The sequence below is a fragment of the Lepidochelys kempii genome, chromosome 10, assembly GCF_965140265.1.
Source record: "Lepidochelys kempii isolate rLepKem1 chromosome 10, rLepKem1.hap2, whole genome shotgun sequence".
Taxonomy (NCBI): domain Eukaryota; kingdom Metazoa; phylum Chordata; order Testudines; family Cheloniidae; genus Lepidochelys; species Lepidochelys kempii.
In genome coordinates, this window is record NC_133265.1 from 43224139 (window position 1) to 43247601 (window position 23463).

The 23463-nt window shown below is 51.1% G+C and overlaps 1 protein-coding gene across 10 annotated transcripts in view; it reads left to right on the forward strand.

Moving 5' to 3' along the window:
- Positions 1-1517: 1517 nt before the first annotated feature.
- The window catches only part of HEXA (hexosaminidase subunit alpha), a 30566-nt gene continuing 8620 nt past the window's right edge, over positions 1518-23463 (forward strand). For 5 of the 10 annotated variants that reach the window (XR_012161212.1, XR_012161213.1, XR_012161214.1 and 2 more), the window contains exons 1-10: positions 1518-1810; positions 12781-12879; positions 13894-13959; positions 14156-14202; positions 14767-14877; positions 17590-17691; positions 19199-19331; positions 21761-21941; positions 22627-22713; positions 23171-23243. Coding sequence is in view for 7 of the 10 variants with exons in the window: in XM_073363120.1 (XP_073219221.1) it covers positions 1540-1810; positions 12781-12879; positions 13894-13959; positions 14156-14202; positions 14767-14877; positions 17590-17691; positions 19199-19331; positions 21761-21941; positions 22627-22713; positions 23171-23243 (1170 nt within the window). In the remaining 3 variants the exon portion in view is untranslated. Of the gene's footprint in view, positions 1811-12780; positions 12880-13893; positions 13960-14155; positions 14203-14766; positions 14878-17589; positions 17692-19198; positions 19332-21760; positions 21942-22626; positions 22714-23118; positions 23244-23463 lie in introns of all 10 variants that reach the window. The other 5 variants (XM_073363123.1, XM_073363124.1, XM_073363125.1 and 2 more) reach the window with 5 other exon arrangements.

The window sequence follows — 23463 nt, forward strand, 5'->3', positions numbered from 1 at the left end:
GCCCAATGGAAAAGCTGGAGATAACAGCTGAGCAATGGCTCCTACATCTAATGCTGGCCTGAAACCTGCTCAGAGGGCACAAGGCTTCTTGCCATCTTGTACTTAGCAATTGTATTGGAAGAGGCAATGGAGATGTTTGGAGTTTGGGCAGTGCAGTTCTGCTATTTCTCCGGAGCCCGCTCTTTTTATGTGATTAAATATTGGTACTGCTTTTGGACAGACCAGCCACCATAGAAATACAGGATAAACCGAGGGTGGATTCCTCCTCCTCCTGAAATAGGAGCAAGGAAAAGAAAAAAAGTGTGTGTGTGAAGCTATGTGGCATTGTTATAAGGGAAAAAACAGAAGAAACTTAGGGGTCTGCCAACTCCAATATGCCGTGGATGTTGCCATGTGACTGATCAGTCATTCCCAGGGCAGTAGAGACAAGTCACGCTTCATGTTCCAGTCCAAAACCACATTTGTTTTATTTTATCATGGTGTTCAAACTCTCCGTTCCCTCCCCAGCAGCTCTCTTCATCACTGACATATTGTTTGCACTATTTTTCTGTCATTGCAAGTTACAAAGTCAACCGAGAGGCCCTTGAGAGCCATCTTTCAGCTGAACCTATGAACTATAAGGCATTGAAGATTGCTACCAACACTGACAGTTCGGGGCTCCTTGAAAGGCTCCCCTGACAAGTGAGATTAATGATAGTGTCTAATCTGTAATTATAAAATCCAGCCAGTAGTGTAGTCAAGGGTAAACAGAGTATTGGTATATCCATTAGGGGTGTAATTTTTTACCAATATAGCTGTACAGCCCACAGTAGGACAAAGTCATAGAGCTATAAAGCTCCCTTACACTGGGACAGCACATTCTCCTTCCCACGGGGGAATAGCTGCATGAGCCTACATCTATGCTACAGCAGCACAGCTACAACATGGCACTGTAGATGCTTCCTACCTCAGCGGAAGAGGGCTTTCTGGCAGTGTAATTAATCTACCTTGCTGGGGGGAGTAGCTGGGTGGGCGAGAGAATTCTTACATCTCCCTAGCAGTGTCAGGCGCCCTTACTACAGTACTCAATGCCTGCCCTGACCAACGCAGCAGGTTGATCTAATTTTTAAGTGCAAACCAGGCCCTAGTATAAGCAGCCTTTGTGTGGTAAGTGCACACACCATGTGCGTGGATTAGGCCCTAGAGGGTCTGTGCCTCCCGCACCAGAGGGCCGGGTGCTCCCCTATACCCGGGGCGTGAGGCTGAAGGGGTTAGAGAGAATGAAGTGCCCAGATGTTGTGGTGAGGGGACTGTGCAAGGCCCTTGGTACATGGGGTGTGAGGCAAGACCCTGACCCCAGAACACCCTGCTCTCTAGGCCCCCCTGGACAGGCTCCTGGGAGACCCCGTTTGTGTGGCCAGAGCCCTGAACTCCCCTGCGCACGCCTCTCTGGAGGAGCCCCGCCCCCTCTGGCTGATGCCTGGCCCCTCTCAGTGGCCCGCGGGGGCGATTGTCACGCGGCCCCCCCGTCACCTGGATCACGTGACCGGTGCCGGTGCCATGGCCGGGCTGGGGCTGGCGCTGCTGCTGCTGGGGTTGGTGCCCGCGGGCGCCGTGTGGCCACAGCCCCAGCTGGTCCGCGAGTCGCCGGGCGGGGGTCGCTGCCGCCTGAGCCCCAGCCGGTTTCGGTTCGGCTACGCGCGCTCGTCGGCGGTGGGGCCGGGATGCGCGGTGCTGGACCAGGCCTTCCGACGCTACCAGCGGCTGCTGCGCGACGCCGGCCCGCGGGGGCCAGGTGAGGGGCCCGAGGCCGCGGCGGCCCTGCCAGGGGGTACGGGGCACTGCTCCTGGGGGGGCTCCACGGATGTAGCGCCGCCCTGGCGAGTGCGGGGAGCGGCATGGTGAGGGGAGGCTTGGGCGGGCTGCCGTGGAGTTGGGGAGAGCGGTATGGCGCGAGGGGGGATGGGGTGTTATGTTCTGGTGGAGGAGAGGGGTATAGTCGGGGGAGGATGTGAACTGCCCGGTGAACTGCCCGGGGGGGGGGGGTGGCAGGTTCCTGCTCTACTAAATGGTTCCCCGGTGTGCGAAGCCCCCACGTTTTGGTATTTCCAATGAAGGCTCGAGGCTGGCAGGCCAGATACCATCTTGCTTCCCCTGTGGTGCAGGTACTTGGCCTGGGCTGGGGTTTGTAGGGATATTGCAGACTTGGGAACAGCAGACCAGTGTGCTTATTATGTGTGTTGGGGTGCTTCACATTGCTACCTCCCTCCTGTTTGGGAAGCACAAAATAAAGCTCTAACTCCTTGTCTAAAGTGGGGTGCTTACCTGGACTGGAAGCTGGTGGGGCTGGGATAGCTTGCCCTATGTCAGCACTGGGCTTTGAATTAATGCATGTCAAGGGACTTTAAAACTTCTGCAAAAGTAGCAATATTTCCATGAAGTTTTTAAAGAGAGTCCTATAGCGACACTTCTTCAAGCACAAATGTTCCACTGCAGTCTTTGCAGCCCTGGCAACTTGAAATAAAATATTACTACAAACAAATATGCTGCTGGCTTCATGACTTCTGAGACTCAAGGAAATGGAGTGCATTGGTTTAACATAATGTAAGGTTAATAATGTGACTGTATTGACTAACCAGTAGCACCTCTTCCTGTCAGTTGCAAACCTGCAGCCATTGGGCAAGTTGTCCTCAAAGTGTTTGCATGTCTGATTATGAAAAGTGCATGCACTGGGTTGGCTTTTGATTACAGCAGCCAAAAGTCTGTGCTTCCTGCTGGTCTGCATGCCCTTGCTCCTCAAACCAGGTTTTACAGTTGGAAATTAACACGTATGGATAGAGGGCAACAAATAGCAGCTGCACAAAAATAATTCAAGTGATCCTTTTAGATCACGCCTATGGTACATATCCTATAATAATAGCTTATGGAACATCTATGTTCTAACACAACTTTTTCTTTGTAGTGAGTACTGGACTTGTTGGGCTATAACACTGATCTATAGTTGTTGTCCCACAAATACTACAAGCCAAAACCATGTTAATCTGATTGGGGCAGGCAGCAGTGAGTGGGTACAGTTAGATTTGTATATATGAGTCCAGCTGCCTCTTCCTGAGTCACACAAGTAGTATATAATTTCTTCCTTTAAATGCACACACATCTGTTTTCTGTCTTTTAAAAAGCTTGATCTTGTTAAATTTCATAGTAAGATTATATGTTGGTAAACTGGGAGTCAAAGTGGGCTCCTCATTTAAAATGAACCCTTGCAGTAAAATATCTGGTACGGTGCTGTGAATTCTGAGTTTTCAAGACATTGGAAAGTTAATGGCTTGAACCCTCCTAATGGGTCCCTTCCCTAGATTCACACCCAGACTGGCTTCCTGTGAGAACAAAACTGGCTACTAGTTGTCTGTTGGAGTCTAGTAGCCCCAGTCATAGATCAGGGTCCCATTGTACTAGTTGCTGAATGAAAATAATATCTAGCTCTTACGTCAGACTTTTCGTCAGTACCTCTCAAAATGCTTCAGAAAGGAGGTCAGTAACATTATTCTCATTTAACAGATGGAGAAACTGGGGTATAGGCAGGTGAGGGAGAGATAGCTCAGTGGTTTGAGCATTGGCCTGCTAAACCCAGGGTTGTGAGTTCAATCCTTGAGGGGCCATTTAGGGATCTGGGGCAAAAATTGGGGACTGGTCCTACTTTGAGCAGGAGGTTGGACTAGATGAGCTCTTGAGGTCCCTTCCAACACTGATATTCTATGAGTCTGGGAAATTACTTGCCCAAGGTCACCCCACAGGCTAGTGCTAGAGCTGGAATAAAACCCAGATCTCCTGATCCTAGTTCAGTGTTCTCCCTGCACCAAAGAGTTAACAATTTTAACATAAAACTATAAGAAACACAAACGAAATCACAGTGAGATGTCAGGTTAAATGTTTGTAGCAGATATCCCAATCCTTAATACGAGAGGAAGCACAGCAGTGACTTGGCAAACATCCCCTGAACAAGTGTATATAAAACTCAAGCACACTCAAACAGTACACTGTAGATTGTTTAAGCAAAAGAAGTTTCTTCTGGTTTATTAAAGTCGATGATTACCAAACATTACCCTCCCCCCCCCCCCCCGCCCAGCCTCCAGACCGGCGAACAAAGCAGTTTCTCTTCCCATCTCGCTTCCTGGATCTTGTCAGTTCTGTCAAACACAGGCAGACACTAGATCAGAGGTGCGCAAACTACGGCCCGCGGGACCATCCTCCCCGGCCCCTGAGTTCCTGGCCAAAGAGGCTAGCCCCCAGCCATCCCCTGCTGTCAGCCATCCCCTGTAGTTATGCCGCCATGTGGGCAGCACTACTTGCACCCGCCCACCTCCCAGGCTTTCCAATAAGCCTGTCCTTCTGCTCTGAGCAGCATGGTAAGGGAGCAGGGGCAGGGGGGTTGGATAAGTGGCAGGAGATCCCAGGGGGCAGTCAGAGGACAGGGAGTGGTTGGATGGGGCAGAGGTTCGGGGGGGCAGTCAGGGGATGGGGAGCAGAGGGTGGTTGGATGGGGAGTGGGGCCCTGGGGGGGTAGTTAGGGAGTGGGGAGTCCCAGGAGGGGGCGGTCAAGGGACAAAGAGCAGGGGGGGTTCTGAGGGGGGTGGGAAGTGGGAGGGGATGGGGGCCAGGCTGTTTGGGGGCCCGCGCTCGAGCCAAAAAGTTTGCCCACCCCTGCACTAGATCCCATTTTCATTGGCAATCCAGTCTTAATTCTAAGAGTGGTGATAAATTGACCATACTTGATTAAATATGGAAATCACATGAACGCTCATTGAGCTCTTATCTGTATGGGATGAGGCTGCTGAATTGGCCTGTGTGTTCTGTTCTGAATTACATTCCTCCCTTTTGTGCATGGGCATCAAGGTGCTTCATAAATATCAATGAATTAACCTGTACTGCCCGCTCGGGTGTCAGGGAAATGTCACCCCCATTCTACAGATGGAGAAACAGGCAGAGCTGACAGGCCAGATCCTCAAAGGCATTTAGGTGCCTAACTCCAAGTCAATGGGAGTTAGGTGCTTAAATGCCTTTGAGGATCTGGACGTAAGTTAATTGCCCAAACTCATAACTGTTTATAAGTATGGGAACAGAATCCAGAGCAGTCCTCCACGCGAGTACTTCAACTACTAGCCCATGTTCCTGCTCTGAAGATGAAAGTGGCACTTATTTTATTCCACCCCACCCCCTTTGGTGTTCACAGGGTGTGATGGTAACCTAGGCATAGAGGGTGTGGGGCCTACAATTCTGGTAACTGTGCTTGTAATCCAAGGTCAGTGCTTGGAGGATTGCCCCTTACTGGAGTTCATTACTGTTGCAAATGCAGGAGGGCATTCACTGCAGGAGAATGTGTCTAGTTCAGAGGTCCCCAAAGTGTGGGACAGGCCCCATAGGGGGTGTGGAGAAACGTTGGAGAGAGGGTGTGGTGGGCCTGGGCCAGCCCCCATGGGGGGCAGGGAGGGAGCACCACCCAGCCCCTCCCAGCTCTGCTCCAGTCCTGCCCCCAACCACCTCCCCAGCTCCTGGCCTTGTCCCCAGCCTCGGCACAGCTTTGCCCTCAGCCACTGGCCACGGTTCTGTTCCCAGTTCAGGGCCAAGGCTGGGGCGAGAGTGGAGCGCACCTGGCTGTGGGCCTGGTTGCCGGCCCCCACAGCCGCCCAGCTACAGCTCCGCTCCCCCGCCCAGCCTTGGCCTCTCGCCCCGCTCCCAGCCCAAGACCCATCTCAGCTCTGGCCCCAGCCTCGGCCCCATTACCCCTGTCTGCGTCCCCCCCACCCATCCCCCTGGGCAGGTGGACGCAAACAGGGGTGGGGGGAGTGACCCTCAACAGTTTGCGGACTACTGGTCTAGTCTCTTATTAAAAGAAGTTGGGTCAGTTCCAAGCCTTCATGCTCTCAGTGCAGAGGCAGTAAGGAATCAGCTGCCTCACTTCACTCTCTGGGAGGGTTCTAAATGTGAGTACGTTCTCTGTCGCTTTCTCCTTGGGTGTCTTGGTTTCTTTACTTCTCTTCAAATCCTGTCCATGGCATCGGGGTTCTACTCTTTACCTTGCTTCCCCCTCTCTCCCTTGTGGTGGGCTGCTGCTGCTGCTGTAACTGCACCAGCTTTGGTTTTCTCCACTGTCTTAGCTCTTTCTAGCATGGCCCTGGCCCTGAACATGCTGCTCACTGTTTGAAGAGTAGTTGGAAGGATACCCCTCCACGTGTTACCCTCTCACAAATGCATCTCTATCCTCAGCACATTCTCTCCATCCAGGAGCACCCGCTTTGGCAGGGGAAATTGTCAAGCACCCCTGTCCCCAAGACAAAAAGCAAGGTTTTTCTATCCTGGCAGGAAGGGGACATGACTTACTCCTGGGTTCATGCTACAAGGTCAAGTACTGAAGGGTGGAAACTTGGTGTGGGATGGCTCATGACTTCCCAGTGAGCCGGTACCTTTTCATGGTGGCTGCAGTCATGTCCTCCAGAATCTAAACTTCCATTTAAAAATATTCCCCTAGCCCTGTTGTCATAAGGCTGTGAACCCAATGTACACTGAGGCTGTAATGTTTGGATAAGTCTGAAGACAGCCTGAAGCAATAGCTCTGAGAAACACAAAATGCATCCCATTAATCAAAAATAAACAGTAAATCACATGCCTAATAACTTGAACCATTTCACCATTGATCAAAGTGGACAAGGAAAGAAGGGAATTGGTAGTATTAGAATTCACTCTGCACAATCTGCAGTGAATGCACCTTATTGCAGGTGAATAGAGCTGGGGTTTGACCAGACAGGAAAATAAACAAGTGGTTCACTCCCAAATCTGACCCTTTAAATAGCAGTGGAAAACTTTTGATTTAAGATCTGAAGGGACCCCACATTTCTAGGTGTTGCTAGAAATATAAACTTACGTGGAATGGTCTCTTAGAATATGAGTTAACTACTTATGCTAAACAATCTGTTCCACCTTGTATTTAGCTGTGATACTGTGTGACCTTTCCCAGACCTGAAGAAGAGCTCTCTGTGGCTCAAAATCTCATCTCTTTCACCAATAGAAGTTGGTCCAATAAAAGATCTTACATCAACCACCTTGTCTTGCTAATATCCTTGGACTAACATGGCTACAACTACACTGCAAACAAAGAATAAAACTAGTATTCACGCTTCACCATCTATGCCAGCAGGAAAACATGACCATCAAATCACTTGGAACATTTCTTAGTGCTTGGACTCGTGATTCTGTGTGCCCATATCTTCCTCCTCAGCTTCAACATGTGCTTGCATTCTTTCCAAAGTACAGTGGCTCATGCAGGGCTCAAATTACTTCCCTTGTGACTTTTCTAATTGTGTTGGTTTAAAAAAAAAATCTTATAGCAAGGTTTTGTTAGGTATAACAGAGAAAAGGGAAAAATCCAAGCAATATATGGAAGGATATATTGTGTTCCATTGAACTAGGTTGAATTGGAGTTCCAGTTAGAAAGGAGCATTGTGATCGTATTTCAGAGAGTTGGGGAGACTTCAATGTGGATTAGCTACTTATTCAAAATGTGCCCATGCAAAACTCTGATCTAGTTGGTCTGGGTTGTTTGTGTTTGGAGTGAGCATCCAGTGCCCACAAACTAAACCCCTCTGAGCTCCGCAAAATATTCCCATCTACTCAGCTTCCTCTTGCCCTTCTTGAAAGAGCCCATTCAAACAAATAAACTTTGCAGCCTGACCACCTGGTTACTAAACCTGGCCTCTGGCAGATGGAGGTGTTGTTTCACACTGTATTTTCACACTGTATTTTCCACTGCATGCATCTGATGAAGTGGGCTTTAGCCCATGAAAGCTTAAGCTCAAATAAATTTGTTAGTCTCTAAGCTGCCACAAGTACTCCTCGTTCTTTTTGTTTCACATTGACACTGAGAACACCCTCCCAGCAGTACTCTCCCATCCACACAGAAGGCTGATAGCTCAAAGTGCTTTAGCTGATTGCAGCTGTCATGGTGTCAGTTGGTGAGAGAGAATCATAGAATATCAGTCCAACCCCCTGCTCAAAGCAATCCCCAACTAAATTATCTCAGCCAGGGCTTTGTCGAGCCTGAGCTTAAAAACCTCGAAGGAGGGAGATTCCACCACCTCCTTAGGTAACCCATTACAGTGTGTCACCACCCTCCCCTTGAAAAAGTTTTTCCTAATATCCAACCTAAACCTCCCCTGCTGCAATTTGAGGCCATTATTCTGTCATCTGCTACCACTGAGAACAGCCTAGATCCATCCTCTTTGGAACGCCCTTTTAGGTAGTTGAAAGCAACTATCAAATCTCCCCTCATTCTTCTCTTCTGCAGACTAAATAATCCCAGTTCCCTCAGACTCTCATATGTCATGTGCTCCAGCCCCCTAATCATTTTTGTTGCCCTCTGCTGGACTCTTTCCAATTTTTCCACATCCTTCTTGTAGTGTGGGGCCCAAAACTGGATACAGTACTCCAGATGAGGCCTCACCAGTGCCGAATAGAGGGGAATGATCACGTCCCTCGATCTGTTAGCAATGCTCCTACTTATACAGCCCAAAATGCTGTTAGCCTTCTTGGCAACAAGGGCACACTGTTGACTCATATCCAGCTTCTCGTCCACTGTAACCCCTAGGTCCTTTTCTGCAGAACAGCTGCCTAGCCACTCGGTCCCTAGTCTGTAGCAGTGCATGGAATTCTTCTGTCCTAAGTGTAGGACTCTGCACTTGTCCTTGTTGAACCTCATCAGATTTCTTTTGGCCCAATCCTCTAATTTGTCTAGGTCCCTCTGTATCCTATCCCTACCCTCCAGCGTATCTACCACTCCTCCCAGTTTAGTGTCATCTGCACACTTGCTGAGGGTGGAATCCATGCCATCCTCCAGATCATTAATGAAGATACTGAATAAAACTGGCCCCAGAATCGACCCTTGGGGCACTCCGCTTGATACTGGCTGCCAACCAGACATGGAGCATTTGATCACTACCCGTTGAGCCCGATTATCTAGCCAGCTTTCTATTCACCTTATAGTCCATTCATCCAGCCCATACTTCTTTAACTTGCTGGCAAGAATACTGTGGGAGACCGTGTCAAAAGCTTTGCTAAAGTCAAGGAATAACACGTCCACTGCTTTCCCCTCATCCACAGAGCCAGTTATCTCATCATAGAAGGCAATTAGTCAGGCATGACTTGCCCTTGGTGAATCTATGCTGACTGCTCCTGATCACTTTCCTCTCCTCTAAGTGCTTCAGAATTGATTCCTTGAGGACCTGCTCCATGATTTTTCCAGGGACTGAGGTGAGGCTGACTGGCCAGTAGTTCCCTGAATCCTTCTTCTTCCCTTTTTTAAAGATGGGCACTACATTAGCCTTTTTCAGGTCATCCAGGACCGCCTCCGATCGCCATGAGTTTTCAAAGAGATAATGGCCAATGGCTCTGCAATCACATCCACCAACTCCTTTAGCACTCTGGATGCAGTGCATCCGGCCCCATGGACTTGTGCACGTCCAGCTTTTCTAAATAGTCCTGAACCACTTCTTTCTCCACAGAGGGCTGGTCACCTCCTCCCCATGCTGTGCTGCCCAGTGCAATAGTCTGGGAGCTGACCTTGTTCGTGAAGACATTGTCAAAAAAAGCATTGAGTACATTAGCTTTTTCCACATCCTCCGTCCCTAGGTTGCCTCCCCTAGGCAGTTGTCTAGTTAGTCAGAACCCCAACATCTTAAACTCCTGGAAATCAGGTGTGGCCAGTGCAGGTGTCAGGACCCTGTTGGGAACTCAAGTCTGCGCTCCCAGCTCCAATCACCCTTGATGCTTCACTGACCCTAATTTGCTGTGATTGTGGGGTTTTTTTTAAGACTCTTGCTTGTGTTCCAATCCCAGACAATAGCTGGCTCATATAACAACTTCCTGGCACTGCTGTTAGCCTGGATCCTTGGCCAACAGGGTTATTATGTGATCGTCTCTATGTCTCAGCTCAAATGGCGAGCATGTCTCCTTCCCTCTGGATGCCTGCTTTATCTATGTTTTTCCAAGGGGTGTGGCTGCTCTGCTATTTGCTTGCTCTCTGATAGTCAAACATACTCTTTCTAGCTAAGATCCATAGGGCTGGCTGGGTGGGACTTAGTTGCGGGCCCTGCTTGGTTATTGTTGCCCCATTAAATTCCTTGCTGGCTGTGGATCTCGTCCCATCCTGGGGATGGCCCTCCATCAAAGGCATATGGGTGCACTTTGCTCTGCTGATGCTCACTGCACTCTTTGTATTAGAGGATTATCTGCGTTCATTGGGGTTGGTTGCTAGATCTCACTGGGCCGGTTAGCATGGGGCAAGATTGTCGGGGGAGATTCTATCAAGGCTCAGTGCTTTCCTTACAAAACCCACTTCTGTTGCATGTAGCATTCCCTTCGCATGCTCCTTGGAGAGCTGGGGCAGTGTTCTTCTCTTTCTCTCTGGGACAGGTTAAAATCGTATGGGCTATTTGGCTAGTGGGTGCTTTGCCAGCTCTCAGTTCATCATTGAGCAGACAACTCCATTGCTTCCTGGCGATGCTGCTTAAAGAACAGCTGGTGCCTGATGGAAAATTCTGAAAGGCCTTTGCATTAGAAACAGTCCTGCCCTTATTGGATCAGCCTTGCAAGAGAAGAACCACAGCTATTGTTCTGCACTTGGAGAGAGCTGTTTATATCCTGCACTATTGGCCTTCCTCTGCCTACTCATAAAGAAGTCATCTAAAAAAATCCCTTATTCTCCTGACTCGAGTCTCCACTTGACCAAGCTGGGAAATGCTGTCCCTTGTTTCTCTTGGTCTTGGGAAGAGTCCTGGGGTGAGTCAAGGCCCTACCTCTTCAATTTAGTGGTGGCTGTTGCTGTGTCACTCCCTCCAGTAGTGGGGTTGTGAGAAAGGGACATTTCTATCCCTGATACACTATGGGATCTGGGTTTTCTGCTTTGCCGAGCATGGGCAATGTGGCAGCCTTTGTTACTGACCTCTCTGTATTTGGGAGTTAAATTAAAAGGCTTGCTACCCATCCCTTCCTCCTTCCCCATATCCTACAATCTGTCATGGAAATATTTTTTGTGGTTCCTTAGAACCACTCTGCAAACTTTAGCTCACAGCACATGGTCCCTCATGCCATCTGAATACTTGGTGGGCCAGAGCCCTTGGGAAGTCTTAGTCTCTGTAACTGTGTGCACTCTCATTTGGATCCTTTAGCATGTTGGGCCCTTCATCTTCAGCCAAAGTGTGTTGGCACTGGTTCCCCCCTTGAGTATTAATCCTCAGGGAGGGGAGTAGCTAATGGTGCTGGTTAAAGTGGACAAAGTATGAGCAGGTGCCATTGGGCCTGGTAGGCAACACCTCTTGCTACTTTAGATCTGAGCTCTTTCTGAGCTGAGACTGGACATAGCTGACCATGGTTCCCAGTGGTGGCTTTACATTACTGCCCCTCAATTAATCATCCTTGAAATTGCTTTGGACAGTCCCACCCCTCGCCCTCCTTGGCCTAGCTGCTCCCATTGGAGTCAGTGAGTGTTTTTGCCGAGGGACTCCAAGGTGGAGCAGAGTTAGGCTGATAATGGGTACTTTGGAAAATCCTACCCCAAATCAAAACTGGGCTCTGGTTTGCAGGAAGGAGTGACTAGGGCTTTCACCTGGTGAGCCACCAAGTGCCACTGTATCCTTTCCACTCTTTAACTTGGCTTGGTTTATTCTCCTCTGAACCTGTTGCTGCCTTGGCCGCACGAGGGGGCCTGATCAGTGGGGACTCTCTCTGCTAATTTAATTGGATTGGGGCCTGGTGATAAGATTACATTACATAAGCCTCTTGATGCACTCTGAGATGCATCATCATCTTCCCCCACAGTGTTTGGAAATGGGGAGGAATGCCTTGGGGCCTCTGTCTCCATCCAAGTACCCTGAAGCCCTGCAGCCCCTGAGACTGTCTAATAAAACATGACCTCACCTCTTCGCTTTCCAAACAGGGTTCTGCTATCTAAAGTTCCGTGTGAGTTGGTGATAATGTGGACTCTGATCTCCCTTAGCTGCCACTAATCAGTCTAACCAGCCTGTCCTTTGGCCTCTCTAGCGCTGGGGGCAGACGGCACTGGTGAGAGTGGCACTTTCTGCTCAGGTGGTTTGTTAGTTATTGGTCCCGTTGCTGATTCTCCCATCATGTCCAAGACAGTGCTTATCAGATTCTGCTACATCAGGCTGTTCTTCCAGGTGTCTGGGTTAGGGTTCGAGAGGCAACACACATTACTCATGTTACTGTTGTCCTGGAATGAGAGAATTAGGCAGCAGCCTAGCAAAGGGTTGGCTGGGTTGTTTGCTTTGTCTTTGTCTTCCAGGACAGGCCTTTGACTTTGGAACTCACTGTCCCCTGTGGTCTGACGAAGCCCCTGTCTCTTGACCTTTATGGCTCTATGAACAGGCAGAGTCCTTGCCTCTCTGGATTAATACCTGCATTTGTCCCACTTGCTGGGGCAGTTCTTTTATTGGCAATTGAAGCAACAGTAACATGACATTCAGCTCAGTCTAAGTTTGTTGCTTTAACTAGGCTGTTCGTAGAGTTTCTCTACAGGACCTCTCTTCCAGACCCTAGTTCACTCTGCCCTGACAGCCCTTCCAACCTTCCTTAGCCCCAGCCTGTAGTTAAAAGCCACCCCTACCACACATGTGAGCAGTGATCAGTCAGCACTTCCATCACTTAACGGACAGCAGGTACCCTGCAAAGCTTGGCTTGGGAGGCAGAGTGTGCTGAGTCGGTGTTTGGTTAATCCATATTCTGTGTGTGTTGCAGAGGATACGCGACCCTGGGAGCCTCTTTGCGCTGAGTTGCTGGTCTCTGTTGCCACGCCGCATTGTGATGGCTTTCCCGACATGGACTCTGTGGAGAGCTGTAAGCATCAGTCCGTCACAAAGCAAGAACTGCTGGTTGGGTAGCAATGATCAGGACCAAAGATCTAGGCCCACTTTACATGAGGAGGTGATATGCTGCAGCCAAACAGCACTGCCAGGAAGCCCTGGATGGAGTGCAACAAATGCAGGGTGTACCCGGCTGTACAGAATGTGCCCTCTTTTAGGGAGTAATTACTTCTGGCAGCTGTCAATGAGACACTTAACCAGGGAGTCTCCTGTTCCCTGGAACCCACAGTGCTGGGCCCACCACTGAGTCACTGCTGTGGAAAACTTCAGTGCTCTGTCTGTTATACCTAGGATCTTGAGTCCTGCCTCACTGGCGAGCAAGTGGCTCTGAGGGAGTGTGGGGCTGGTTCTGGGCCTACAATTGTCAGGAATATATAGTACTCTCTATCCCTAGATCTCCAAGCCCTCTACAAAGGAGGGCAGTATCATGATTTCCATTTTACATTTGGGGAAACTGAGGCATAGGTGGGGACGTGACTACTGGCCCAAGGTCTCCCAGCAGGCCAGTGCAGAACCAGGAGTAGAACCCAGGTCTCCTGACCCCCTCTCTAGTGCTTTATTTGCTAGGCTATGCTGCTTTCCATACAAACGTCAAGTTTACTGTTGCCCTGTTCTTTCTTTAAACATTTTCACCAGAGATTGTATAAATGGGAAGGCTAAGGAAGGGGTTGATTATATCTGGCTCCCACACATCTTCCATTATTTCAGAAGTCCACCTTTCAGTCTCTCATCTGTTGGTGTACACCAGTTATTGTTGAAGTGACCGAAGAGTGCCAAAGGCATTAAGCTAGGCAAGCAGTGTGGATTGGACCCTGGGTGGGAGCAAGGGTTCCTGGTGAAATATTCCTCTTTAAACTATCTAAAACTTGGCAGTGCCCGGCTCAATCCAGGTCCTGGAGCTGGAGCTGTAATAATTTGCAGTGGGGTTCACCCAGCTGGGGAGGGCTGTGCTAGAGGTGCTAACATCCTGTATGATGCTGTGTTTCAGACAAGCTGTCTACTTCAGAGGACCTTTCGCTGCTGTCTTCAGAGAGTGTCTGGGGAGCTCTCCGAGGTGAGGCTGCATTTGCCATTTGGGGTGTCTGTCCCCATTAGTGCTTTCTGCTGAGCCTTGCTGCTGCCTCTACTCCCAGGCCCATTGGATGGAGCATCTCCCTGTTCCAGTGTGTTCTAGCTTGCTTTGTTAATTGGGCTCTTCTTTGGGAGGAATCCATGCCCAAAGCCTAGCTCTGTCTGTCTGCTTCCCACAGGCCTGGAGACCTTCAGCCAGCTCATCTGGAGAGATGAGGACGGGACGGTGAGTGTGACACTTGCTGAGCTGGAGGGAGGCATTGATGCAGTACAGGGTGATGGGTGCAAACTCTAGTGGGGAAGCCCTGCCCTGCTCTGCCTCATGGGGGAAGTATTGCTTAGCTGCTAAATGTGGCCACGCTGTGGCTGGACTGCAAAGAGAATTCTCTTGGGCCTTCCGCCTCAAAGACTGGGGCTTCAGAGGGGAGTTTTTAAACCGGGGACCCAAGTGGACTCCTGGGGCACCAATGAGATAGTGCAAGTAGGGCTGGGGACCTCATGCTTTGGCAATATAAGGCTCTGAATAGTGCCCAGCCCCTGGCAGGAGGGAGCCATGTCCTGGAACTTTGTACTGATTCTTCTGGCTGGCTTCTGCACAGTGCCATCTGCAGGCTAATGAAGGCACTCCTGCCCAGCTGTCCTGTGCCCCAGGGAGGGTGCAGATCTCTGCCTGGGGAGGCAGCTAACCCTGCTGTAAAAAGCACTCTCCTGATGATGTTATGGTGTCTGTATATTTGCTCTGGGCCTTCCCTGAGGGGGCTGTTCATCTACTGCATGCCCTTTCTTGCAGTTCTACCTCAACAAGACGGACATTGTGGACTTTCCCCGCTTTGCTCACCGGGGCCTGCTGCTGGACACATCTCGCCACTACCTGCCTGTGAGAGCCATCCTAGAGACTCTGGTGTGTGCCCGGGTGCTCAAGCACATGTCCTGCCTTGCTGGCAGGCTTGCCAGCCTTTGATGTGGCATTGTAGGCAGAGCAGTCTGGCTAGCTGTTCCCTTCGGCAGGTCAGCTGGGGGCTTCCTGAGGGCCTCTGGGCCTGGGCACTGCATTGGCTCTGCAGACATGTTTGATGGTGCTACAGGGTCAGATAGTGCCTCCCAACCAGGGCCAGCCCTTACAGCTGGGAATAGGTAAAGCACCATGGCAACGCTCAAGGGCGAGGAGAGGAGCTCACAGAGTGAAGCTGTCTGATGGGTTTCAGCTGTAGTGGAGAGAGGGGCTGTCGGAAGGGGGTTGGGTGATGGCGGATCTAAACCAAGGACAAATGCTCCTAATGCCCCACACCCCTTCTAGTTTGCTGTTCTCCTTAGCTCCCCTTGTGGGTTCACTCCCTGGGGAACTCACAGCTGACTCATTTGGACTGTTTTCATTCTCTGTGCAGATGAACTGGAGAAAGAGAGAGAGCCCCACAGACCCTCCCACTACCCTCAAAGCTGGCCTTTTCTCTAGGCAGTAGGAACACTAGCCCACTGCACTTGGAGCAAGCCACAGTGGCTTTTCCAGGAAGAACAGGGCCAGAGGGTGGTGATGGAATCCTTGCAGATAGTCCCTTGGAATTATGCATCTGGTATCTTTTCCCCAAGTCTCCCCCATCCCCGCTGGGGAGCACTGGCATTTCCTGCCAGCCCCAGGGAGTAAAGGACTATAAACCAGTGTGTCTAATGAAGGGGCCTCCCCTGCCTCCCCATGGTTTCCCTTTTCTGTACAATGACTCCTCGCTTAACGTTGTAGTTATGTTCCTGAAAAATGCTACTTTAAGTGAAATGATGTTAAGTGAATCCAGTTTCCCCACAAGAATTAATGTAAAGGGGGAGGGGGTTAGGTTCCAGAGAAATTTTTTTCACCAGACAAAAGACATTATATACATATATAGTATAAGTTCAAACTATTTAATACTGTATTCACCAATGATGATTATGAAGCTTGGTTGAGGCAGGGCATAGTGGGGTCGGGGCGCGGGGCTTGCCCCACTCCGCCTGGCTGGCGCTCCTGCCAGGGGTTGGGGGCTTGCCCACTCCCCAGCTGGAATGCTGGGCAGGCAGAGTGGGATAAGTCCCTGCACTCTGACCCTGCTTCCCAGCTGGAACGCCAGGTGGGCAGAACGGGGTAAGCTCCCACTCCCCAACCCTGCTCCCTGGTTGGAATGCTAGGTGGGCAGAGCAGGGCAAGCCCCCATGCCCCGACCCCTCTCCCTGGCAGGAGCACCGGGCGGGCAGAATGGGGCAAGCCCCCGTACCCCGACCCTGCTCCCCGGCAGGAGCACCAGGTGGGCGGGTGGAGTGAGGCGAGCCAAACAACCTTATAACAGAACGTTGCGCGACTTTAAACAAATATGTTCTCTAATAGATCAGCAACCTAATAACGAAACAGTGTTAACTGGGATGACTTTAAGTGAGGACTTACTGTACAAAGGGAGTACCCCTGGGGCCTGTCTGTGCAGTGCCTACGGTATTTCTTTATTTGGCCTTGTTTACAGGATCTTTGTAAATGAGAGACTCGTTCATCTCCTTGGGCCTAATCTCTCTCACCCCTCTCGTGATGCTGGTGTCCCTTTCATAGAACCAAATGCAAAGCAGTTCATAGATCAGGACAAGCTCGGTTTACAGGAACAAGTGTAAGATTTTCTACACTTTCCACAGTATGCATCCGATGAAGTGAGCTGTAGCTCACGAAAGCTTATGCTCAAATAAATTGGTTAGTCTCTAAGGTGCCACAAGTACTCCTTTTCTTTTTGCTAATACAGACTAACACGGCTGTTACTCAGGAACAAGTGTGGGGCAGTCTTGAGATGGACTAGTGTCTCTTCAAATGATTCCCAACTTAACTGAAATAAAGGGAGGAGAAGAGGGATTAAACTTGTTGGGCTCGCTTCAGGAGTAACAGGGTGAAATTTCCTGGCCTGTGCTATTCAGGAGGTCAGATCAGATGATATAATGGTCCCTTCTGCCCTTTGAGTCTTTGATTCTGAAAATGACAGGGAAGGAGAGAGTGATCTAGGGCTTGGAGAAACGTAAGGAGCCGTGGGAAGGTCTGTTTAACTCTGTCCCTTAGCAAGGAACCCCAGAGCAATAGTCTGAAATAGAATATTTCCAGCCACTCCTCACATTGGTGTTTGGCTCTGAAAAATGGCCCTTACTGGTGTGCCCCCTTTGTGCTTGGAGTCTTAGTTGCCAACCTTACTGACAAAACCCAGGCTGTACTGTGCTTGTAGCCCTGCCAAGCCAAGGTAAACGGCCTAGTGCAGGATTGCCTTACATTGGCAACACAGTTCTGTTCCATCAGTTCCTCCTGTGCAGATCCTGTGGCAGTTTCACAAGTGTCAAGGGCAGCCCTTGACCTGCAGAACCTCTTACTAGTGACAATGGGTATATCCCCCGTGACTCTCAGATCCCAGAGGGAGCCGGAAGGGCTTGTGTGTGTGTATGAGCCTGTCTTTGTGATTGGAGTTTGTTCCAAATGTAAGTCGAGAGGGAATAGCCCTGGGTATCCTGATCCCCATTGGGAGGCCACTTTGGCATAGAAGGGTGTGCGAAAGCAGGCTGGCTGAGCTGCCAGAGTAGGGCGTGGGTGTGTTTGTCTGAATCCTGTTGCTCTCTTATGGCTCCCCAGGACGTCATGGCTTATAACAAGTTCAACGTATTTCACTGGCACATCGTGGATGACCCCTCCTTCCCGTATGAGAGCGCAGCTTTCCCGGAGCTCAGCCAAAAGGTAGCGCATCCCATTTCCTGTGTGGCACCCTAAACTCTGACATGCTCTCAGAGCAAGCACCAGGGGTCCTGTTCTCCCACCACTAATGTCTGGGGCCCCGATTAAAGCCAGTGGGAGTCCCCTGTGTCCTGCAAAGGAGAAGTTGGCCCCATATTCTTTGTCCTCTCCTGATGGATATCTCTGTGCGTGTGCTCTCTGTGTAAAAGGGGGTCCTCAGCCCATATGCCATCAGGCCAAACCTCTGTGCTCCCCTCAGCACCTGATTCTATTAGTACCCCCTCTGTTAGAAACTGCAGCATCATGCATTCTTTGGCTTTGTGTTGCAAGGAAAGATCAGGTTTGAAATAGAAGCCTGGATCACAAATGAAATGAGTCCAGTGGTCTCAGTCCAGGCCTTGGACAATATTTGCATCACTGAATTGCAACATGCATAACTTAGCATAATTGGCAGTGTTGGTGTCTGACGGATCCAGGGCTGGGATAGCGGGGCGGGTTAGGGCAGGATTGAGGTGCACGGGCAATATGTGTGGGGTCAGAGCTGGGATAGCAGGGAATACAGGTCCAGGGCTGCGAATGGAGAGACCCTGGCCATGTGCTGCACTTTAGCTGGCATGACTGGTCTCAGTTTAAGAGCCGTATTCTCTAATTCAGCTGTTCTCAAATTGTGGGTTGGGACCCCAAAGTGGGTATCGACCCCATTTTAATGGGGTCACCAGGGGTGGCTTAGACTTGCTGGGGCCGAAGCCTGAGACCCATTGCCCAGGGCTGAAGCTGAAGCCCGATGGCTTCCGCCCTGGGCATCGGGGCTCAAATTACAGGCCCCCTGCCTGGGACTGAAGGCCTGGGGTTTGGCTTGCCCTCCCCCCTACCCGGGGGGCAGGGCTAGGGCTTGGGTGGGTTCACGCTTCAGTCCCCCTCCTGGCGTCGTGTAGTAATTTTTGTTGTCAGAAGGGGGTCGCGGTGCAATGAAGTTTGAGAACCCCTGCTCTAATTTCACCCTAGAATGTAAGGAGCAATGCTGGTGACCTGTAACGAGCAAGAGCTTCCTTGCTAGCAGCCCTGGGGACAGATCTGGGTCCCCCAGGGGCAGCTGCCCATCTTTCTTCGCTCTTACGTGACTGAGTCAGAACAGAAGTGAGGAAAGAACTTATGCAGTTCCTGGAAATTTGCTGGTCAGCCTGGGAACCCGGGCTGGGCTGCAGCCTGGCAGGAGGAATTCCCAACCACATGCTGGCCTGCTGGGGGAGCACATAAAGTGTAGCCAGTTACTTGGCAGTGTTTGCTGGCAGTGGCTACTGCCCAGCTGGTACTGTTGTGGGAGGGAGGCAGAGCTCTGTGCACTGCACCAAAGCTTTCTAATCATTACAGGTTGCTTGGGCCAGGCACAGGGCCTTTCCTGTCAGCGCAGTGGGAAGCTGACTATTGGCGATGGCTAACGATAGGTGGGGTGGGTCTGAATGGGCGCACACTGGAGCAGTAGGGACCTGTGATTCCTGTGCCCTCCCAGGGAGCTTACAATCCCGTCACCCACGTGTACACGCTGAATGACGTGAAGCTGGTGATCGAGTACGCCAGGCTACGTGGGATCCGAGTCATTTCGGAGTTTGACACCCCTGGCCATACCCACTCTTGGGGCCCAGGTAAGGAACGGGGCCTGCCCTAGGCCCCAAAGCAAAGCGTGGGTTGGGGATTCTGGGGTTGTGCCCAAAGATGGGTCTCAGTGATCTAGGTCTTAGCACAGATATCCAGCTAGATGTGTGTGCATCCCTTTGTCAGAGCCTGGGCCTGGCCAGTAACTTGCTCTTAGCTATCCTGTCCGCTTGTCTGGTGGGTCTGAGGAACTCAGGGGAGGATATAACCAGGCATAGTACAGGGAGATGCTGTTTGTGCTGTCCTCCCCCGACTGTGTACCTCACTCCTGACCTACAGCATCCTTGCTATCCCAGTCCTGGGCCCCCAACGCCTCTGCCAATACACCTCAGCTCATCTCAGCACACACCTGCTCCACGCCTGTCTCAGAACATTGCTTGCTAATCTGCTTCACAAGCACTGAATTTGTAAGGGAGGGGATGGGGTCGGGGGCCATAATCCAGTCTAGGCCCATTAATGAACACAAGATTTAGGCCAGGGGAGGAGAATTCCAGATCTTGGCTAGTCCACGTCCTTCCAGTCAGTTAGTATTGTGCTTTCCTTCGGGAGCACAATAGTCTGGAGCCATCACCCCCTTGTGGGACCTTAGGCCATGTAACTGTTACATTTCCCAGTCCATCTCCTCACGTATGCTAAGAGCCTGGTGTGGAGGGGGTCAGGTTCTGGCCCCTTCCCATCCTGCAAAGATGACTCCCTGCACACAGCTACCTGCTCCAGCGCAGCCGCAGAGTTCTCAGCCTTTCTTGGCATACTTAGAATCATAGAATCATAGAATATCAGGGTTGGAAGGGACCCCAGAAGGTCATCTAGTCCAACCCCCTGCTCAAAGCAGGACCAATTCCCAGTTAAATCATCCCAGCCAGGGCTTTGTCAAGCCTGACCTTAAAAACCTCTAAGGAAGGAGATTCTACCACCTCCCTAGGTAACGCATTCCAGTGTTTCACCACCCTCTTAGTGAAAAAGTTTTTCCTAATATCCAATCTAAACCTCCCCCACTGCAACTTGAGACCATTACTCCTCGTTCTGTCATCTGCTACCATTGAGAACAGTCTAGAGCCATCCTCTTTGGAACCCCCTTTCAGGTAGTTGAAAGCAGCTATCAAATCCCCCCTCATTCTTCTCTTCTGCAGGCTAAACAATCCCAGCTCCCTCAGCCTCTCCTCATAACTCATGTGTTCCAGTCCCCTAATCATTTTTGTTGCCCTTCGCTGGACTCTCTCCAATTTATCCACATCCTTCTTGAAGTGTGGGGCCCAAAACTGGACACAGTACTCCAGATGAGGCCTCACCAATGTCGAATAGAGGGGAACGATCACGTCCCTCGATCTGCTCGCTATGCCCCTACTTATACATCCCAAAATGCCATTGGCCTTCTTGGCAACAAGGGCACACTGCTGACTCATATCCAGCTTCTCGTCCACTGTCACCCCTAGGTCCTTTTCTGCAGAACTGCTGCCTAGCCATTCGGTCCCTAGTCTGTAGCTGTGCATTGGGTTCTTCCGTCCTAAGTGCAGGACCCTGCACTTATCCTTATTGAACCTCATCAGATTCCTTTTGGCCCAATCTTCCAATTGGTCTAGGTCCTTCTGTATCCTATCCCTCCCCTCCAGCGTATCTACCACTCCTCCCAGTTTAGTATCATCCGCAAATTTGCTGAGAGTGCAATCCACACCATCCTCCAGATCATTTATGAAGATATTGAATAAAACCGGCCCCAGGACCGACCCCTGGGGCACTCCACTTGATACCGGCTGCCAACTAGACATGGAGCCATTGATCACTACCCGTTGAGCCCGACAATTTAGCCAGCTTTCTACCCACCTTATGGTGCATTCATCCAGCCCATACTTCCTTAACTTGCTGACAAGAATACTATGGGAGACCGTGTCAAAAGCTTTGCTAAAGTCAAGAAACAATACATCCACTGCTTTCCCTTCATCCACAGAACCAGTAATCTCATCATAAAAGGCTTGAGGCTGCCTGACCCAAACAAAGCACTGGACTGGGAGTCCAGAGGTCTGGGTCTATTCCCAGTTCTGCCACTGACCTGCTGGCTGACCTTGGGTACATCACTTCCCCTCTCTGTGCCGCAGTCTGCCCCTGTCCAGTGGGGTGATGGGACATACCCCACTTGTGTGCTGAGTGTTGAGATCTGTGGCTGGGATATGCTCGCTTGGTGTTGGGGGCTGTGCACTGGCATGTGCGTTACTGAAGCATGAGATGGGAGAAGACAGCTCCAACCAAGCAGCTGCCTGTCCTGTGTGGAGCCTTTGCTCTCTCCTCTCCCTTGTTTGCTGTGCCTGGAGTTGCCTGGCTGTCCCCTCCAGTGGTGGGGAGCAGCAGGTGGCATTGGCCAGCCAGTGACCCAGAGCTTGGTGGCACGTAAACTTCCTTACAGCATTTTTTGGTATTGATCCAGGTGCTCCGGGCTTGCTGACGCCCTGCTATGCAGGCTCGATTCCCTCCGGGGTCCACGGGCCAGTCAACCCCATCCTCAACACCACTTACCAGTTCATGACAGAGCTCTTTAGGGAGATCAGCACTGTGTTCCCAGACTTCTACCTCCACCTTGGTGGCGACGAGGTTGACTTCACCTGCTGGTGGGTTACGCTTCTTTGTAGCTGCTCGACGGCGGCCGGGATAGCAGGGACAAGTCCATGGGATAAATGACCTTGGACTGTCGACTCTGATCACTAGCTAGGAATGGTCTGGATTATAGCAGTGCTTAGAAGCCCCAAATGAGATTGACACCTTGCTGTGCTAGGCACTGTACGTAAATACAGTGAGAGACAGTCCCTGCCACAGGGAGCTTCCAGGCTAAATAGAAAAGAGAGACAGGGAGGCACGGCAGTGCTATTATCAGTGGGGGAACTGAGGCACAGAGAGGCATGAGGTCACACTGTGTTTGTGGCAGAGCTGGGAACACAACCCGGTCCTCCGAGTAGTGCCTTGGCCACAGACCATCCTTCCTCACTAGCAGTCACTCTTGGCCTAATAAAACAAATCAGCCCCCAGCCTTTGTCCTACTACACAAGGCAAGAGACATTAGCGCTGAGTGGCTGCCCGAGGGAAGCAGACACCACCAGCCCATCCAGAGACAGCTCTCTGGCTTGCATCCTTCAGGCCATTGGGGACGATCCCTCCCACCCTGTAGAGATGGCCATTGAGGCACAGCAGCCCCGTGATTCGCTCTCCTTCCTGTTGCTCTCGGCACATGTCTCCAGGGTGCTGCACGCTCCACAGTGTGGCCTGTGCTTTCATACTGCTCCTCTCTTTGATGCACAGGAGGTCGAATCCGGAAATCCAGGCCTTCATGCAGAGGATGGGGTTTGGCCAAGACTACGCCAAACTGGAGTCTTTCTACATCCAGAGGTGAGGGCTGTGACAGGGGCCTGCAGAGAGCAGCAGCTGCAGCACAACCAGTGTGCCTTCTGTGGCTCACACATCCACCCCACCACTCTGTATTTCCTCCTGGGGAGCAGGCCCTCTTGAGAATACCCACCTCTACTCCAAAGCTGGTACCTGGGTATGGCCCCAGCACACCTTGTCCCACACAGGCTTGTGTGGAGAGTTTACCCCAAAGGGGTTCAGGGTTGGTGATGGCTCTCGATAGTGGGTGGGTGATGGACTGGGAGCCCTGGTTAGGACCTGCCTTGGGATGGGGAAGGGAGAGAACCAAGGTAAGCTCCTGGCCTAGGTAATGTTCCTGTCTAGACACAGGCCCTGACTTGAATGATGGAGGCTCTGGCTGGACTCTCCTTGGTCACTGCAGCTCAGTGATGGGGGAGCTGTCCCTGTTTATTCTGTACTGCTTCTCTCCTGGCTCCAGGCTGCTGGATATCATCTCTTCCTATGGCAAGGGCTATGTAGTGTGGCAGGAGGTGTTCGATAATGGCGTGAAGGTGAGAGCCACTCTGTTTTCCTTGCTACAGGCCCCTGGCTCTCAGCAACAGCCGATGCAGTGTGTCTCAGTGTGCCTTGGGAATGGAGGGGCCTGGCTGTGTGTTGATGGAGGGATGTCTGCTTACTGCATGGTCTCCTCCTGCCCCATCCCCTGCTGGGCTCTGCCAGGCACTGGGTTTGCTCTTGGGCCAGGGGTTGGTGGGGGGAATTCTCCACCCT